This window comes from Canis aureus, chromosome 2 (assembly GCF_053574225.1).
Source record: "Canis aureus isolate CA01 chromosome 2, VMU_Caureus_v.1.0, whole genome shotgun sequence".
In the NCBI taxonomy this organism is placed as follows: Eukaryota; Metazoa; Chordata; class Mammalia; order Carnivora; family Canidae; genus Canis; species Canis aureus.
Genome location: NC_135612.1, coordinates 65,400,455 through 65,417,377, shown reverse-complemented (window position 1 = coordinate 65,417,377; position 16,923 = coordinate 65,400,455). Strand labels below are relative to the sequence as shown.

The 16,923-nt window shown below is 41.1% G+C and overlaps 1 protein-coding gene across 1 annotated transcript in view; it reads left to right on the top strand.

The window, feature by feature from the left end:
- Window positions 1-16,914, top strand: part of CD38 (CD38 molecule) — a 48,310-nt gene extending 31,396 nt beyond the window's left edge. Inside the window, exons 2-8 of the mRNA XM_077877379.1 lie at window positions 67-196; window positions 2,173-2,308; window positions 6,902-6,987; window positions 9,913-9,986; window positions 11,493-11,585; window positions 11,930-12,016; window positions 15,495-16,914. Of these exons, the coding sequence (XP_077733505.1) occupies window positions 67-196; window positions 2,173-2,308; window positions 6,902-6,987; window positions 9,913-9,986; window positions 11,493-11,585; window positions 11,930-12,016; window positions 15,495-15,558 (670 nt within the window). The 3' untranslated portion in view covers window positions 15,559-16,914. The remainder of the gene's footprint in view (window positions 1-66; window positions 197-2,172; window positions 2,309-6,901; window positions 6,988-9,912; window positions 9,987-11,492; window positions 11,586-11,929; window positions 12,017-15,494) is intronic.
- Window positions 16,915-16,923: the final 9 nt, after the last annotated feature.

The window sequence follows — 16,923 nt, the reverse complement described above, 5'->3', positions numbered from 1 at the left end:
AATATGGAGCACAAGGTTTGAAATCTAACCTTTCCTGTTTTATTTTTTCCATGTTTTATCTCGCAGACATACAGACTGCCAAAAGATAGGGAAGGCATTCACAAGTGCATTTCTTTCCAAGGACCCTTGTGGCAGTACAGAACAGGACTATCGGCCACTAATGGAACTGACAACTCAAATTGTACCTTGTGACAAGGTAATGGGGGCCAAGCTATTGATGTTTAAAACAGAGGATAAAAGGCAAAGGAAGAGGTCACAGGACCATGTTTTGGCCAAAATGAGGGAAGAGGAAAATCTGGATGTTAGAATGTATGTGTGGTTGGCTGACATGGAGTTTGGGGGGCCTTTAGGGGACCAGGATCTCATCAGGATTTAGGACGTCTAGGGAAGGACTATAAGAAAGAGAGAAATGGGAACAGGGAAAGGGGAAGGAGACATGGCCAAAATACAGGCAAAGCAAGCCTATCCAAAACACAGCCCAGTCTAACCCAAACAAAAATGACCCAACCTTACCTAATTGCCAAACTGTCACCTGACCTCTGATGATGATGATGTTAATAATAACTCAGTCACCCTGCATAATAATAAACACCCTCATTTGACCAGTGAGAAAACCTTGGCTTGATGAGGTTAGGCATCAGTGATTGTTCAAGTCTAATGGCCTTGGAAGTGACCAGCTGATGTGTTTTAGCACAAGATTAGGAGCCAGAGAGTCATTGATTGTACTGGAAAATGTTTAATGGAGTGCCTCTTTTTTAAAGCAGCATTTAAGGTGAAAATTCAGTGTACCCCCAGTCATCTTTGTGAAGCCCCCGAGCCAGCCATGTATTATAGCCACTCATCCCATCACTGAAGAGCTGGAGTTATTACAGAGCTCCTGCCTGGTGCATGGATGCAAGGCCTTGCCCAGAGGGGCTGCTTGGGAAATAACCCCAGTGACAAGTATCGAGGCCACAGATACAGGACGAAGCAGTTGATTTGCAATTGTCTCATTTCATCTCTTCACGTTCCTGAGTTCCTTACAGATATGCCCATATTATTTTACAGATGGGGAAAGTGAGGCACAGCAAGGCTTTGGCTGCCCAGGGTCAGACAGCTGTAAGTGGTGATGCTGGCTTCACAGGCAGTGGGTCTCCAGGGCCCATGTTTCAAGCCCCACCCTCCCCTGCCTCCTGTCGGGAAGAACAGGGCTTGAGATTGTTCTGAAATTTGACCTTCTGTACCTTTACAAGGGATCCTGAAAAAATTCACTGTATTTTTTTCTTTCTTTTCTCTTTGTGGGGGAGAGGAGAGAGTTGAGGAAAGAAGCAGAGGCTGTGGAACCTCTTAAGGAGCACTTTCACCAGAAAATAGCACGTAGACAAAATTGTTTTGCAGATAACTTTAGAAATTTCCTAATGCCTTCTCCAGATGTGTTCTGGTTCTGTGTTTATTGTAAGATTTTGACCAATGGCTTTCAAACTTTTTTTACTGCCGCCAAAAATATTATGACCTAGAAAACATACCCCCCCACACACTCATGCTCTCAGTTTCACATACAGAAAGCAGTGATGGACTTAACAGCACTCACCCTTACTCAATATAATTTACTCTGCTTTTTGTTCTTCTTTCATTTAAAAAGATGTGGATTTGTTTTTTGTTTTTTCGTTTTTTGTTTTTTGACTTATTGAATTGTTGTTGATAATAGAATGTGTTTGTGGAATACTACTCAGCCTCAAAAAACGAAATCTGGCCATTTGCAATGATGTGGGGTGGCACTAAAGGGTATCATGCTAATAAATGGAGTAAGTCAATCAGAGAAAGACAATTATATGATCTCACTCATAGGTGAAATTTAAGAAACAAATCACGATCATAGGGAAAGGGAGGAAAAAAATAAAACAAGATGAAATCAGAGAAGGAGACAAACCATAAGAGACTCTTAATCATAGGAAACAGAGTTGTAGGAGGTGAGAGGGTAGGGGGTAGGGGTAACTGGGTGATGGTTATTAAGAAGGGCATGTGATATAATGAGCACTGGGTGTTATATAAGACTGATGAATCACTAATCTCTACCTTTGAAACCAGTAGTGCATTATATGTTAATTAATTGTATTTAAGTAAAATAAAAAAAATTTAAAAGGTTTCTTTGGGGACCATTAAAAAATAATAGGTTGTGTTTCTCTTTCTTAGACCGTCTTTTGGAGCAAATCAAGTGAGCTGGCGCATGACTACACGCGGGTCCAGCGGGATATGTACACCCTGGAGGATACACTGTTGGGTTACATGGCGGATGGCCTCAAGTGGTGTGGAGACGCAAGCTCTTCTGGTGAGGACTGGGGCCTTTTGGGATTTCCCAGGGACCTGAAGGAGCCCTGGGCTGTGCTGGCGGCTGTGGCAGATTAGTGTGGAAGACGGAGCCACAGATATCTGTCCTGATGTCATTTACATCCTTTTTGTTTTAAAGATTTTTTTTTAATTTATTCATTCATGAGAGACACAGAGAAAGAGGCAGAGACATAGGCAGAGGGAGAAGCAGGCTCCATGGAGGGAGCCCAATGTGGGACTTGATTCCTGGACCCCAGGGGTTCTTTTTTCCTTTCTTTCTATTTATATTGTGCATATTTTTACTTTATATTGTTTTATTCTTACTGCTTTTGGCTGTTTTTTTTTTTTTTTAAGATTTATTTATTTGAGGGAGAGAGAGAGCATGAGTGGGGGGAGGGGCAGAGAGAGAGTGAGAGAACTCTCAGGTAGACTACCTGCTAAGCGTGGAGCCCAAGGCAGGGCTCAATCCCAGGACACTGAGGTCATGACCTGAGTTGAAATCAAGAGTCAGTCACTTAACCAACTGAGCCACTCAGGCACCTTGCTTTTGGCTGTTGTAAAAAACTTATTATAGTAGCTTCTTCATCCCAGGCTTACATTATTTCAATTACAAAAATGATGCATGCTTATTTGCAAAGCACTTGCATGTTACAGAAATGTATAAAAGTAAAAGGTGAAGGTCACCCTACACCTTCCCCGCTCCTCGGTTTCCATTTCATTTCTCAAAGGGGGACTGTTGTCAACAATTCTGAATGAAACCTTCCATGCATGGCCCTATGTTCACATAAATACATATATTAAAAGGTACACATACTATTCTGCAACTTTGCTTTATTCATTAAGAATTAGTAAATAGAAATACAGCCATATTGGGGCACCTGGTTGGCCCCATTGTTTGAATGACCAACTCTTGGTTTTGGGTCAGGTCGTGATCTTAGGGTCATGATAGTAAGCCTCATATTGGGCTTCCTGCTCAGTGGGGAGCCTGCTTCTCCCTCTCCCTCTGCTTGCTGCTCCCCCTGTTTGTGCTTTCTTAAATAAATAAATAAATAAAATAAAATCTAAAAAAAAAAAGAGTCAAATACTCTACTAACTGAGACAGCCAGGAGCCCCTAAGTTTTGTACCTGTTGCTATGCTTCCTGCTTTCCAGTTTGAATTTCCCATTTTGCAAGTCAGCTTTTCTTGATCATTCATTGAATTCTTTTAGGTTTTACATTTGTTTACCATGAAAACTTCTCTCTTTTGACTTTACTTTTCAATTTACCACCTCAATTCTTTCTTTGAATAAAATGGAGATATATAAAATAAAAAATCAAATTCTTATCTATTTATATTTTAGAGTTCTTTGTTTTTGCTCACTTTTCACTTGAAACCTGTATAGGTTATTTTATTGACTTCATTTTTTTGTTTTTGGCCTCAGTTTTTATTTATTTTAACCTTTTCTCCCTATTTTATTTACTGTATTTCCTGATATTTATATCTTAATTGTTATATATTCTGGTGTCCACATTATTTTATAACTTAGTTTTAAGTTGGTATTTGTTTTACTATGAATGTTTTAATTTTTTTAATTAAAATTTTTATTCTAAGTATGCTCCATGCCAAATGTGGACTTGACCTCCTAGCCTGGAGATTAAGGGTCACATGCTCTACTGACTAAGTCAGCGATGTGCCCCTGAAAGTTTAAATTTTTATGACCTATTGATCTCTTTTTTAAAAACTTCTTATTCTTCCTTTTTTAATGTATTTAATTTAATTTCTCTTTGTTGTAAAATTTCCCTCCTTCCTTTTTAGCTGTGACCTTAAAATTTTATTAAATGGTCTGTTTATATAATGTCAGACAGCAGGAAATTTATGTTCTTGAAAACCTATAAATGGTAGCACCTTTGCAGCACCTCACAAAATGTATGTTCATTCCATCATAGTCAAGATTCTGGCCTCTGTTGGGAGATGATTCGAATACATCTTTGGACTGTGCAGTAATTATTTACATCTATGCATGGAAATATTTTTTATTTGTGTGATTTTGTTTTTAGCATTTAATTATTATAAAAACTCCCAGAATTACTTCCTCATCTTGGGAAGGGTTTCTGATCTAGAACTTTTTTCCATGCCACTGGCAGTCAAGTACATGTCTGTGGACTCTAAGTGTATAGTTTCCAGTGGCTGCTGTAAAAAAGTACCACAGACATTGGAAATTTATTTTCTCAAGTTCTAGAAGCTAGAAGTCTGAGGTCAAGGTGTCAGCTGGGCTGTACTCTCTCCAAATGCTCTAGGGGAGAATGTTTTGCCTCTTCTAGCTTCTGGTGTTTGCTGCAACTCTTGGTGCTCCTTGGCTTGACGCATCACTCCAAACCCTGCCTCTTCACATGGTTGTCTTCAGAGTATCCCTCACTTTGTGCATGTCTATCTTTGTGACCATACTTCCTCTTCTGAAAAGGACACCACTCATATTGGGTTAGGACTCACTCACACTAATGACCCCATCTTCATTGCTTATATCAGCAAAGACCCTTTTTCCAAAATAAGGTCACATTCCCAGGTACCAAGGGTTAAGACTTTACCATATCTTTTGAAGGAACAAAATTCAACTCATAACAAGGAAGAAGTAGAAAGACAGTTGCTTCTCTAGGGTCAGCTGTACACATACCCACAGAGGAAATATGAGAAAGTTCTAGGACTTCTCTTTATGCACCTGTTCTACCTGCTCAATGATCCAGAAGTGAAGTATGATGTTCTCAGATTCTGCCTCAGAGTCACCAACATAATCTATTTACTTTTTCTTTAAGGATTTATTTACTTATTCATGAGAGACACACAGAGAGAGGCAATGACACAGGCAGAGGGAGAAGCAGGCTCCCTGTGGGGAGCTCAATGTGGGACTCAATCCCAGGACCCAGGATCACGACCTGAGCCGAAGGCAGACACTCAACCACTGAGCCACCCAGGTGTCCCCTGTTTACCTTTTCTAACTCTGTTACCACTGCCTGAGTCCAGCACATGAACACCCTGCTCTCTTGTGGGGGCTGTTGTAAGATTCTTACTGCTCCCTCCTTACCACTCTGGGTTGGCCTCCATCCAGCCACCACAGTGGGATTGCTTCTGTCTTTACCTACAACCTAAATTTTGTCTCCAAGATAAAGTCTAAATTCCTTAGCATGACTTGCCCTTTGCTTTTCCTATGCCCTTCTCATCCTTTTGGCTCGGGTGATACTGATCTAAACCTGTGGTATCTTTGCTTGTGCCCTCTCTGCCTGGAGCACCTTTCCCTACCTTATCTATCTGAAGACTATTCATCCTGCAAAACCAAGTGGAACATCAGCCTTCCCGAAAGGTGCTGAATACCACCCCCATCAACCCATGTTGATCATTCTCTAATTTATTTGATTGTACTAGATCATGTAGTCTTTGAAAGCAGGGCTTCTATCTGATTCATCTCTTTATCCCTAGGACCTAATACTCGATGTTTGTGTAGTCAAGTGCAATGGATAAAAAAAGAAAAAAAAAAGTAGGTACACATGCATACACACACACACATACATATATACACACACAATGGAATAAATCTGAGGGCATTGTGCAAAGTGAAATAAACCAGACAGAGAAGACAAGTACTACATGGTATCACTTATATGTGGAATCTTAAAAAAAAAAAAAAAAAAAAAAGTCAGACTCAGAAATTGAGAGAAAAGTGATTGCCAGGGACTGAGAGGTGTGGGAATGAGAGAGAGGTTGGAAAAAGGGTACAAACTTTCAGTTATAAGATGAATAAATTCTGAGATTCTGGCATGGGGATTATAGTTGCTAGTGCTGTATTATATAATTGAAATTTGCTAAGGGAGTAGAACTCAAATGTTCTCTCATACACACAAAAAGATCAGTAGGGAAAGTGATAAATCTGTTAAATTAACTTCATGTGGGGGAATCTTTACATGATGTCTCTCTCTATATAAGCCTCACATTGTATACTTTAAATATGTCACAATTTTATTTGTTAGTTATATCTCAAAAGATAATCTAAAAAATTTTTGTGTATTAGACAGATATGTTTGGGAGAAGTACCACAGAAACGATGCATTCGTGCCCTGCACCTGCTATATCTCACCGGCTGGGGCGAGTGAGTGTAGTAGGACTCCGAGGCTCTCTGAGCCTGTGCATGTGGGGACTGAGGCAGGTCGGGGAGGAAAGCTGTCAACAAGAATTGACAGCTGAGAATTGGCAGGAAGCAGAGGAGTAGCTGGCAAGGGAGGCTCCTGAGGCCCTTAGTTTTATCTCTAGTTTTTCCTGGACAAGGAGATATTGTTGAGGGCTCGTCTCTGCCAGATGAACTTTTGCTGTAATTTTCCAGAACGATGACTCAAAGCTGGTCACTGTGTTCCTGTCAGGAATTTGGAGGGTAAGGTAAGGACTTGGAAGGGATTCAGGGGGCCTTTAGTTAAATTGGGTCGAGATGAGTCCATTTTCCATCCTCCATCCTGGCAGGGATGCTATTGGAATATGGCTCCACTGTGATCGAATAGCCCAGGAAAAACAGAGCTTAATTATACCCTTTCCTTTCTACTTTAATTATTTTCTGTAAACTATGCATTTTAGAAATGAACTATCAATCTTGTCCACACTGGAGGGAAGACTGCAGCAATAACTCTGTTTCCGTATTCTGGAACACAGTGTCCAAAAGGGTGAGTACCAAAAGGGAAATTTTAGAATTTTGGAGACCAAAGAACTTAAGAGGTCATTCAGTCAATGGTTGGTTTTAATTCTTTTTGAATCACAGATCCGTTTAGGAAAAAAAAAATGTTTAGGATTCTTTCTTGAGAATAATATCCTTAAGCACATACCAGAAAATTTTCACATATAATTTTAGAGCATTCATGGAGGGTCGCTGGGCTGTAGTTGGCGAATCCCAGCTCTTACCCATGTTTTGGCTTTGGTTGCCAGGAACCTCCAGCTTGGTTTAATCCTCTCATCTAAGCATTGGCCTAACTTAGATTCCTGAAACAGTCTGAATAATCAACATTTGTAGACTGCTTACTGTGTGCTAGGTATAGGCATGTCTTTACATGGATTAAAAGCTTTCATCCTCACAAGAATCCTATCAATTGGGTACCATGTGTCTCATACCCATTTTACAGATGACAGAATGGAGGTGCAGGTAAATACACAGCCTACTAAACATACACAGTAAGCGGCAGATCTGGGAGTTTATCCCAAATTGTCTGACTCCAGTTCCAGAATTCCTGCTGGCAATTACTTACATCACCCCTCCCCATTGCTCTCTATTTCTGACTTGACTCTAATCTGCCTCGGTGCACATTTATTTTCCTCATAAGTTGCTTCTTTGCAAATGGACTAAGCAAAAAAAAGGGAAAGAAAGGAAAAAGAAAGAACTGGAGGAGAGAAAACCAGGGAGAAAGTAAAACGACACTATTTATAATTCTCCAGAATTGAGTCTAGCCATCCGAGGAGCCAGGGCAAGTGAAACTCACATTTTCTAAGTGCATATTCATGACAAGTCCCTGGCCAGGTCCCATACCCATGTCACCCCAGTTAGTTCTCACAGTACGTGCTGTGGGCAGGTGCAAAAACTCAGACGTTAAGTGACTCATCCAAGGTCAACGAGCTAATGAGTAGTGGTGCAGTCAGCTGAGTGACTCTTGGTTTCAGCTCACGTCATGATCTCATGGGTCGTGAGATCAATTCCTAAGCTGGGTTTCCTGCTTGGCAGGGAATCTCCTTGAAGAATCTCTCCCTCTACCTCCAACCCCATTCTCTCTCTCTCTCTCAAATCAATAAGTCTTAAAAAAAAAAAAAATGCTTATCCCATGGGGTTACTGCCATGTTTAAACAAGATACCACTACCCCATTAACTAACTCAGAATGCAGTCCTTTAACAAATATGTTGAGTAACAAATATGTTGAATACTAAGTGCTGTGTAATTATACAGAGGCACTGTATAATTTGTTGTTGTTTGCTTGCTTGCTTGCTGTTTCTGAGAAAGGCTCCTATTTATTTTCTCACTCTCCGATATGTTTTGGGGCAGTGTTATTGCAAACAACTTTTCTATGTGACACATTTCATCTGTGTCAGTCAACAACTTGAAGCTAGGAGCCCAGTGGTGAAGGTGATCAAAGATGCCCTTTACCATTGTGAGCTACCCTGGGGCTGCAGCTTTATTTTAGCTAAATGCTCACAGATGTACCAAGACAACCTCGTTTTATCAGGGGAGGTCCTTTTCCTGACAAGAGAGGCAGAGCTGCTTGGGGTTTGAATCCCCATTTCACCTCCTTGCTTCCAAGTGGTGTGACCTTGGGGGCAAAACGACTCAATGCTTATTTCATGGGGGCTCTGGAGAGTCATAGATGTCAGACTCAGCACTTGGCCCTCTGGAAGCACTCTGTTGACTTAGCACTTGTTATTGGTAGTAATCGGGCCTCTGTCCTCTCTTCATCACCTCCAGCGGAAAGAGAGAAGCTGCACTAGAGTCTTATAATTCGGTTTCAAATTGTTCAGTGGGAATAAAGGCCAGATTCCTTGGCCAAGCATTCATAGCCCTCTGTGAACTTGTTTTCTTACCCAACTTCTGTATCCACTGAGGTTTTCACCAAAAAGACTGTTTTCTCAAACCTCTAGGCCTTTCTGTTTGCACCTGCCTCAGCCTTTCCTGGGTGAGATCCTATATGTCCAGCAGGACCTCGCCTTTGTTGCCCTCTGCCATGCTTTTTCTATTTCTTTCCTAATCTCCATCACTGATGATTATTTAAACTTCTTGTTCCTCTTCCCCTCCTTCCTCCTTCCCTCTTTTCCCTCTGCCCTCTTTGTGCCATGCACCGGCTCCAGGGCTCCAGGGCTGTGGTGACAGATGGGACAACCATGATCCCAGCCCTCAAAGAGCACTCAGTGGTGACGACTAAACCCACAATGAGCTCATCTTTAGAATACTATGTAGAAGCGAGCCTGAGCTGCTCCCAGGGATCTGGGTGGGGCCTTTTGGTGGGACTTGTAGATTGCTTTGCTTTGTTCATTTTGTTTTTCCCAGCACCTAGCAAAGATTGCAGCTGAATGTTCATTGCATGAAGAAATAAAACTTCTTGCTCAGTAATTCATTCATTCGTTCATTCATTCATTCATTCATTCCCTGTTTCCCTTTGTTACCTATACAGGCCTTCTCTCAGTTTCTCCTTTCTTCCTGTCCCCTTTTCCCTTAGCCTTATAGTGTCCACCCTGCTCCCGCTGAATGATATGTGCAGTGTCTATACTGCATGGCACTAAGAAAGCACTTTGATCTTCCTCCTCCAGCAATGTTTCTCCTACTCCTTGAACTTCCAGCTCCTGAATCATCAATTTAGCAACCCTGTGAACAATGATGTTGACCTTCATTGTTCAAACACAGATTGGAACAACCACTTTCGGAATTCTCATATGAAGCATAATCCTGCCAGTGGCTTAGGATGCAAATTACATACACCTGGCATTCAGGAGCAAGAACCATACAGCCCTCCTTAACAGGCTGATGCTAAGAATTGTTTTGGAAGGAGCTGCTGGGGTATGGAAATTAAATTTGCATGCTGAGGAATGGTGGGCTTTTTTTTTTTTTTCTTTTAAGTTTGCAGAAGATGCCTGTGGTGTGGTCCATGTGGTGCTCAATGGGTCCATCAGTAACACCTTTGATGAGAAAAGGTACTCTTTTCTTTACATCCTATTTACAAGTGTTAGTACAGCCTCCTCCTAAATATTTCACCCCTTGGAGAATATGCTTTTTCATGGTTAAGTCAGTACTGAAGATTTGGCCTAAAAAGGTAAAATGTTTGTTGTCTATGGATAGATTTGTCTAAGTCAATGCTTTTGTCTGATGTCTCCTTTGTGTAAAATCCTCTAAATGGCCCAATGGCCCTTGTACTGTGTCTGGGTCCTCCTCTTAGCTTTTCAAGGCCCGGTATAATTTTCTGAGTTCTCCAGACTTCCACCTTTGTTCATGCTGTTCCCCTTCCCGGGCTCCCCTCTCACTCCCATCTGTTTAATCCTTACCATCTGAAGATCTGGCCTGATTCCTCTGTTCCTCGTGAAGAGTGTGCATCCCAGTTGAGCAGTGAAATCACTACTGTGCTGGGCTCTTGGCCTTCACTATCTCTTTCTGGGTGTTGGCCATAATTTATTGTAGTGGTTAAAAGCAGGGGCTCCTGTCATTACTTATTACCTGTGTGACCATAGGCTGGGCACCTAACCTCTGGGAGCCCTGTAGTATGTACCAGAAGAAGTGGTGGTGGTAGTTTGAAGACCATGCATGACAGTGGTCTTCAATAATGAATGAGATAACGTATGGCAAGTGCTGAGCTGTGTGCCTCTCAACAGAGAGAGGACTCAGTGACTATCAGTTGTTAATCTACATTGAAATCCACAGCGCAGCACCTGGCCACACCAATGCCCTCCTTCTCTGACCTTCTCTATTTACAGTTTTTACCACATTGGATACTTTTCTAGCCTTTGTTCTCTAGTCTTTTCCTGCATCAGGCTAGACTGAGAAGAGAGGCAGACACCAATGTGCTCCAAGCACTCTGGATACCCCATATTAATTTTCCTTTTCTTCTGTTTTAGTATCTAATTCTGCAAGGAAGCATTTGTCCTTTTTGTCTTCTTCTGACCTCAAGCTTGCTGGCTTTTGGGTGAAAGTGTCAACATTCCATGATTTTATAATCTGATATTCGGGATCAAAGTACTTGCAATGGGAATGGCAGCTGTCAGAGACCAATGGGGAGGAGTCTAGGGCTGGAGTCAGAGCAGGGCATCAGGGGCTCTCGGGGCAGTGCATCTCAAACCTCACTGAGTGTGGGTCATCTGGGGATGGTTCGGCTGCAGATTCTGGTTCAGCAGGTCCTGTGGGCTTAGATTCTGCAGGTCCAGCTAGCTCCCAGGAGATGCTCATTCTGTTGGTGCAAGGCTCCCTCTTTGAACCAGAAGTATTTAAAGAATCATCATCAAAGTACTGATTAAGAATCTTATTTTGAGAATCTTATTCCATAAGGGTCACACTGAATGAGATGGGCTGTTTCTAGTGTAAACCACTGGTCCATCCCAAAGGGCAGGTTCTAACCAGTGGTTCCCTGACAGCTGGCTCTTGACAAGGCCTGTAGATGGCTGAACAATTCAGTTTAGGGTTAACAATGTTCTCTGCTTCTTCTATTGTAGCACTTTTGGACGTGTGGAAGTCTTTAATTTGCATCCAGAGAAGGTTCATACTCTAAAGGCCTGGGTGATGCATAACATCGAAAGTGTCCCCAGGTATATGCTCCTACTTTGTGCGTATATATCCTCGGGGTTATTTTTGGAATTTGTTCATGGAAGAAGCCACAGTCACAAGAATGCATTGAGAACAGTGACTCAGAAAATGATTGGGGCCTCCCTGGACATTCAGTCCATCCCAACAACCCCTCAACTTCATATCCACAATAAGTATCTAGGTAGTCCACACCTTCAGCTCCCCAGCTGCCCTGTGAGCACTTAAAAATAACTTCTGCTCCACTTTATCCCAGGGCCTGGCCCAGGGCTTGCTACCTAGAAGACACTGAGATCAGGAAATGTTTGTGAGAACCTTATCACTTGGCTATTTTGTCTTTCTTTCCCAGTGACTCATGCTCAAGTTCCTCCGTGAATAATCTGAAACAGATTCTCAAGACAAGGAATATTATATTTATCTGCCAGAATAACTACAGGTAATTGGTTTCTTGGAAAAGAAATGGCTCTCTGGCCATCTATAGGTATTTTTCCTCTCCTTGGCCTCGGCTGAGCCAGGAGGGTTGTGGGAATCCCTCTTGGGTCCTGATGGTGATACCAGATGGTGACCTATAGTGAACATTCTTCCTCCTGGCCCAGCCTATAAATTATTTCCAGCCCATTGCCTTCACTGGCCACCTTTCCCCCATCTTCCTCTTCCTTTCTTCTCCACATGCCCCAATCATTGATTTTGCTCTGAACTGACTCAGCTTTTGAGAATGTATTTCCTGGTTTCCTACCTAAGGGCTTGCAAACCTGCTGGCTTTCAGAGGAGCAGAAGCACGTTTTGTCAAATGCAAAGGATTTATAAAATCCTTGTAACATGGCAATATCTTGCATGTGAAGTTTCTTTAGTTGGGTCTCAGTATAGATGCCTAACACTTGAGATGTTGCCATGTAGATATCTACCAAACTTTATCTTTTATAAATTAGAAAATGTAAAATCTTAATTTTTTTTAATCAGTAATCCATGTTTACCAGAGGAAACATTTAAAATTACAGATAGTATATATTTTTAAAGTCATCTGCAACTGTTATCCAAACTGGGACCCTGACTCATTTTTAAGTAGTTGTGGCAGGGACTCCTTGCTAGAAGCATCTTTGGAGATTTGCTCATAAGTGATTGCTTAGAATAAGATTGATGCAGAGAAAAATGTTCTCAAGGAATGCAGAGGCTGGAAATCGAGAATCCTTTTCCTGTATCCTTCTCTCACCACCTTCTCCCACCGACCCTATTGGAAAGGCAGAAGGACAGATTCCAGGAATATTCACTGAGGGCTTTTGTCTCAAAATGACCTGAATTCCCCCTCAGTCAGTTGGCTCCTCTCTGGAAACTGCCAGAAAATAACACAAGCTTTCTACTGCAGTTAGATGGGAAAACAACCAGAACAAAGGAGCAAGGACAATTCTAAAAGAAGCATTGCAGACATCTGACCCGTTTAAGTTATTCAAAGATATCTCGTGTTGGGAAACTAGAACACTAAAAACCTAGGGGAGGATTGGGAAATCTACATGGGTCTAACCCTCAACACCGCCCCCCGCCTTTTATTCTCATTTTAATCATTCCCCTTTCTTGCATTAATGGCCACCAGTCAGCCTCATGCACGCTGACTGCAGGCTCCAGGTGAGTTCACTCGTTCTCCCTCTGGGAAGAATGTAAAAGCATACGTTCCATCTGGACTTGTACAGTGGCCCACATGGAAGGAAGTGATTTGTAAGCCAACACCTGTCATTCTGAGCATCATCTCGAGTGTCCTTAAACTTGAGGATCCTATTTGAAATCACTAGTTTCTCTAACCATAAGGTTGTGATATATTCAGCATGATTCTTTAAATTACTGATTCCTCAGGGCACCTTGTTGGATCTTAAGATTTCTGTGGCTTTGCAAGAAGGCTGCTTGTCCCCGGGGGAGCCTAAAGTGTGTGTCATGGGTATCGATGTAGGCTGAAGTTGAAATCACTCCATGGCAAGCATACCTTCCAATTTAGCAAACTTTTGTCTAGTTGTTTTGGTATGATTGTTTGATTGGCAAACAGGAGTATAAATACACTTATGTAGATTAGACCTCCTACTGATTCTACTGTTATCCCCATATGAATCCCACCCAGAGACAAATGCTATTAACATTTAGTTATATATCCTTCAAGTCCTTTTCCTTTTTCCCATACACACAGTCACACTTCTGGTGAAATATATACAGAATTTCTTCACATATGTTCTCACAAGCGGAATGAATAGAGAGTAACAATACTTTTTTGGATGACCTTAAAAATGTCAGCATGTTTTTTCTGGTTAGTGCTCCTTGTAGCATATTTTTAAAAAACCTAAAGGGTGGGGATCCCTGGGTGGCTCAGCGGTTTAGTGCTGCCTTTGGCCCAGGGTGCGATTCTGGAGACCCAGGATCGAGTCTCATGTCGGGCTCCCGGTGCATAGAGCCTGCTTCTCCCTCTGCCTGTGTCTCTGCCTCTCTCTCTCTCTATGTCTATGATGAATAAATAAAATCTTAAAAAAAACCCCAAAAAACTAAAGGGTGTATTTCTTCCCCTATGTTACTTCAAAATATACTACTTTATCCAACAACGTGTTATCCAGCATATCCAAAGTATGTCCATTTTATTGGAACATTGGATATGAATATTTTTATATATCTGTGGTGAGAGATAATCCTTTTTATAACATTTTATTTATTTATTCATGAGAGACACAGAGAGAGAGAGAGAGAGAGAGAGAGACAGGCAGAGACACAGGCAGAGGGAGAAGCAGGCTCCATGCAGGGAGTCTGACATGGGACTTGATTCCGGGTCTCCAGGATCACACCCTGGGCGGAAGGTGGTGCTAAACCGCTGAGCCACCCAGGCTGCCGGAGAGATCATCTTAACAGCGTAATTGCTGCTTCTTTTCCAAAATTGAACTCCCCCTAATTAGAAACTAATTAAGGAATATATTCCTGTTCTCTTCATTTAACATAAAGCAAAGATAGCTTCAAAATTTCTGATTGGCTTTGAAGGATTTTTTTCCATAGCAGGATCTCCTTAAACAAAGGATACTTTTCCCCCCTGGAAGGTATTCATGTAGGTGATCCCAGGCCACCATATTAACAGGGATGGAGTCACTCTACACTTAGAGCCACTGTGCCCAGCTGGTCATGATAGTTGGTTGAGACAAGCCTAAGATGGGCCATCCCAGAAGCCCAGCAGTAGTGTTAGCTGCTTCTAAGGATCTCTCTCTTTCTTGACTCACATTTAACAAAATCAGATTCAGCTACAGTTTAATGAACCACATTCCTCACTATCCACACTTCTCCATAGGCCAGCCACTCCCATTGGATCCTGTTGCTTTCTTATGTCATTTTTATAAAAGTGAGAGTCACTCACTGGCTAGATTCTTATCTAGGATTTGTTCTGTGCAAAGGACATGTGTGGTCTTCCTGCTGATGACTACCTGCCTTCCCCCAGAGAGTCTCTACCCTCTCTTTTGCCCCTGACCCTGTGGCTCAACCCTCTCTCAGGAAGCTTCTAAAAAGGATAAAGCAAATCACCAACAAAAAATATGGAGGCCCCTCATCTCAGGCTACTGCCTCTGCTATGTCTTGATCATTAGCTGACATTCATAGCGAGTGTGACATGTTAGAACCAGACATTTGTTTTCATTTTCACACATTATCATCAAACATCCCTTCTCAGTATTTATTTCTATGATTTTACAAGTGAAATGAAACCAAATTAGGCCATACTTCAAGTTGTTCATTCCTAGACTTGACCTTTCTCTGTGTTGTCACTGCAGGAGAGGAAGCTGTGTGGATGCTGAGTGGTCCGTGCATACTTTTGTTGCTAATGAAGGACTCCTTGCACTAGGGAATTGAACCATAGATGTACTGCACTGCTGATTGATTTACCTCTTTTTTCTTTCTTGTCATAGGCCTGTCAGGCTTCTTCAGTGTGTGAAAAATCCTGAGCACTCATCCTGCAAATATAACTTATGAGCCAATCAGCGTGGTCGTTTTGGATCTTTGAGCCTTGTATACATCAGCATGCGTGACTCAGGAGACATGCTGCTGGGAAGCTGAGGACTTGGGGGGCATCTTCTGTCATCCTGCCAACACTAGAGCTGGAAGTACTTCCCCCAAAGATTTAAAATAACTTATATTATTGACATAGTTTTTTATTTTGATTTCCTAATACTCATGAAAAAATTATGGTATAAAATTAGAATGAAGATTTTATATTAAGTTATTTCATTTTCATTTTCATAGGTGCTTTTATGTTGTTTATATGTTGGTAGCATCCTTTCTGTGGAGAGTGACCATACCAAACCTCTCTTATTGGTGTAGATTATTAAAAGAAACGTTTTGAAGAAATTTTACATTTCTGAATGAGTGACCTTGTCTCAGGATATATTTTTGTACCCTTTCTACAAATAGTTAAATATAAATGCCATGGTTATGGGTCATGTTGGGAAAAGAATTCTGTAGGATATAAACTACCCATGTACTTTACCTCCCCCTCTTCCAATAGTCCTATGAGGTTGGTACTGTTATCTCCTGCTTGTTAGATGAGAAATGGAAGTTCAGAGAGGATATGTAATTTGCCTAAAGTCATTTATTTAGTTCAAGGTAGAGACTGGATTTCAACTCAGCTCTATCTGACTCCAAAGTATATGTGCTCTCTTTCTAGGCCTGTAATACCAGCTGACATGCTTTATGTTCTCTTCCAATAAATGCATGTTGGATTATATTAAATATAATAGAATCTGAACTGTGGTTTTTCTGGGTGGCTTCAAAAACATACTTTTTTTCTTTTCCTCCTCTTTCTCCTCATGCTCAATGTCTTACATATATAATAGGCAGTTAAAATATATATTTGTTCCTGATATTGGCAATTTGTTTTTCCCTTTTTTTCTTGAGTAGTCTTGCTTGGGGATTTATCACTTTTATTACTCTTTCAAAGAACTAAACTTTAGCTTTGTTTTCTCTTTCTATTTAATTGGTTTTTCACTCTTCTCTTTATTATTAGGGATATAAAAATTCCTTCTAATTTCCATAAGTTTCTTTATTCGCCTTCTGAAGATGGAAGCTTAGATCATCGACTTTTCAGCACACTTTCTTTTCTTATATATCACTTAGAACTATAAATTTTCGTCTTGAGTGCTGCTTCAGCTGCAGATCTTAAGTTTGGTTTGTCTCTTTTTGTTATCATTCAGTTAAAAATATTTTCTAATTTAATTGTTATTTAGAAATGTGTTGCCTGATTTTCAAATATCTGGAGATTTTCTAAGTGTTTAAAAAAAACAGATTTGTTGAATGAAGAATAAACTAATTTGAAGATCTCTCAGGAACCGATTTGATGTG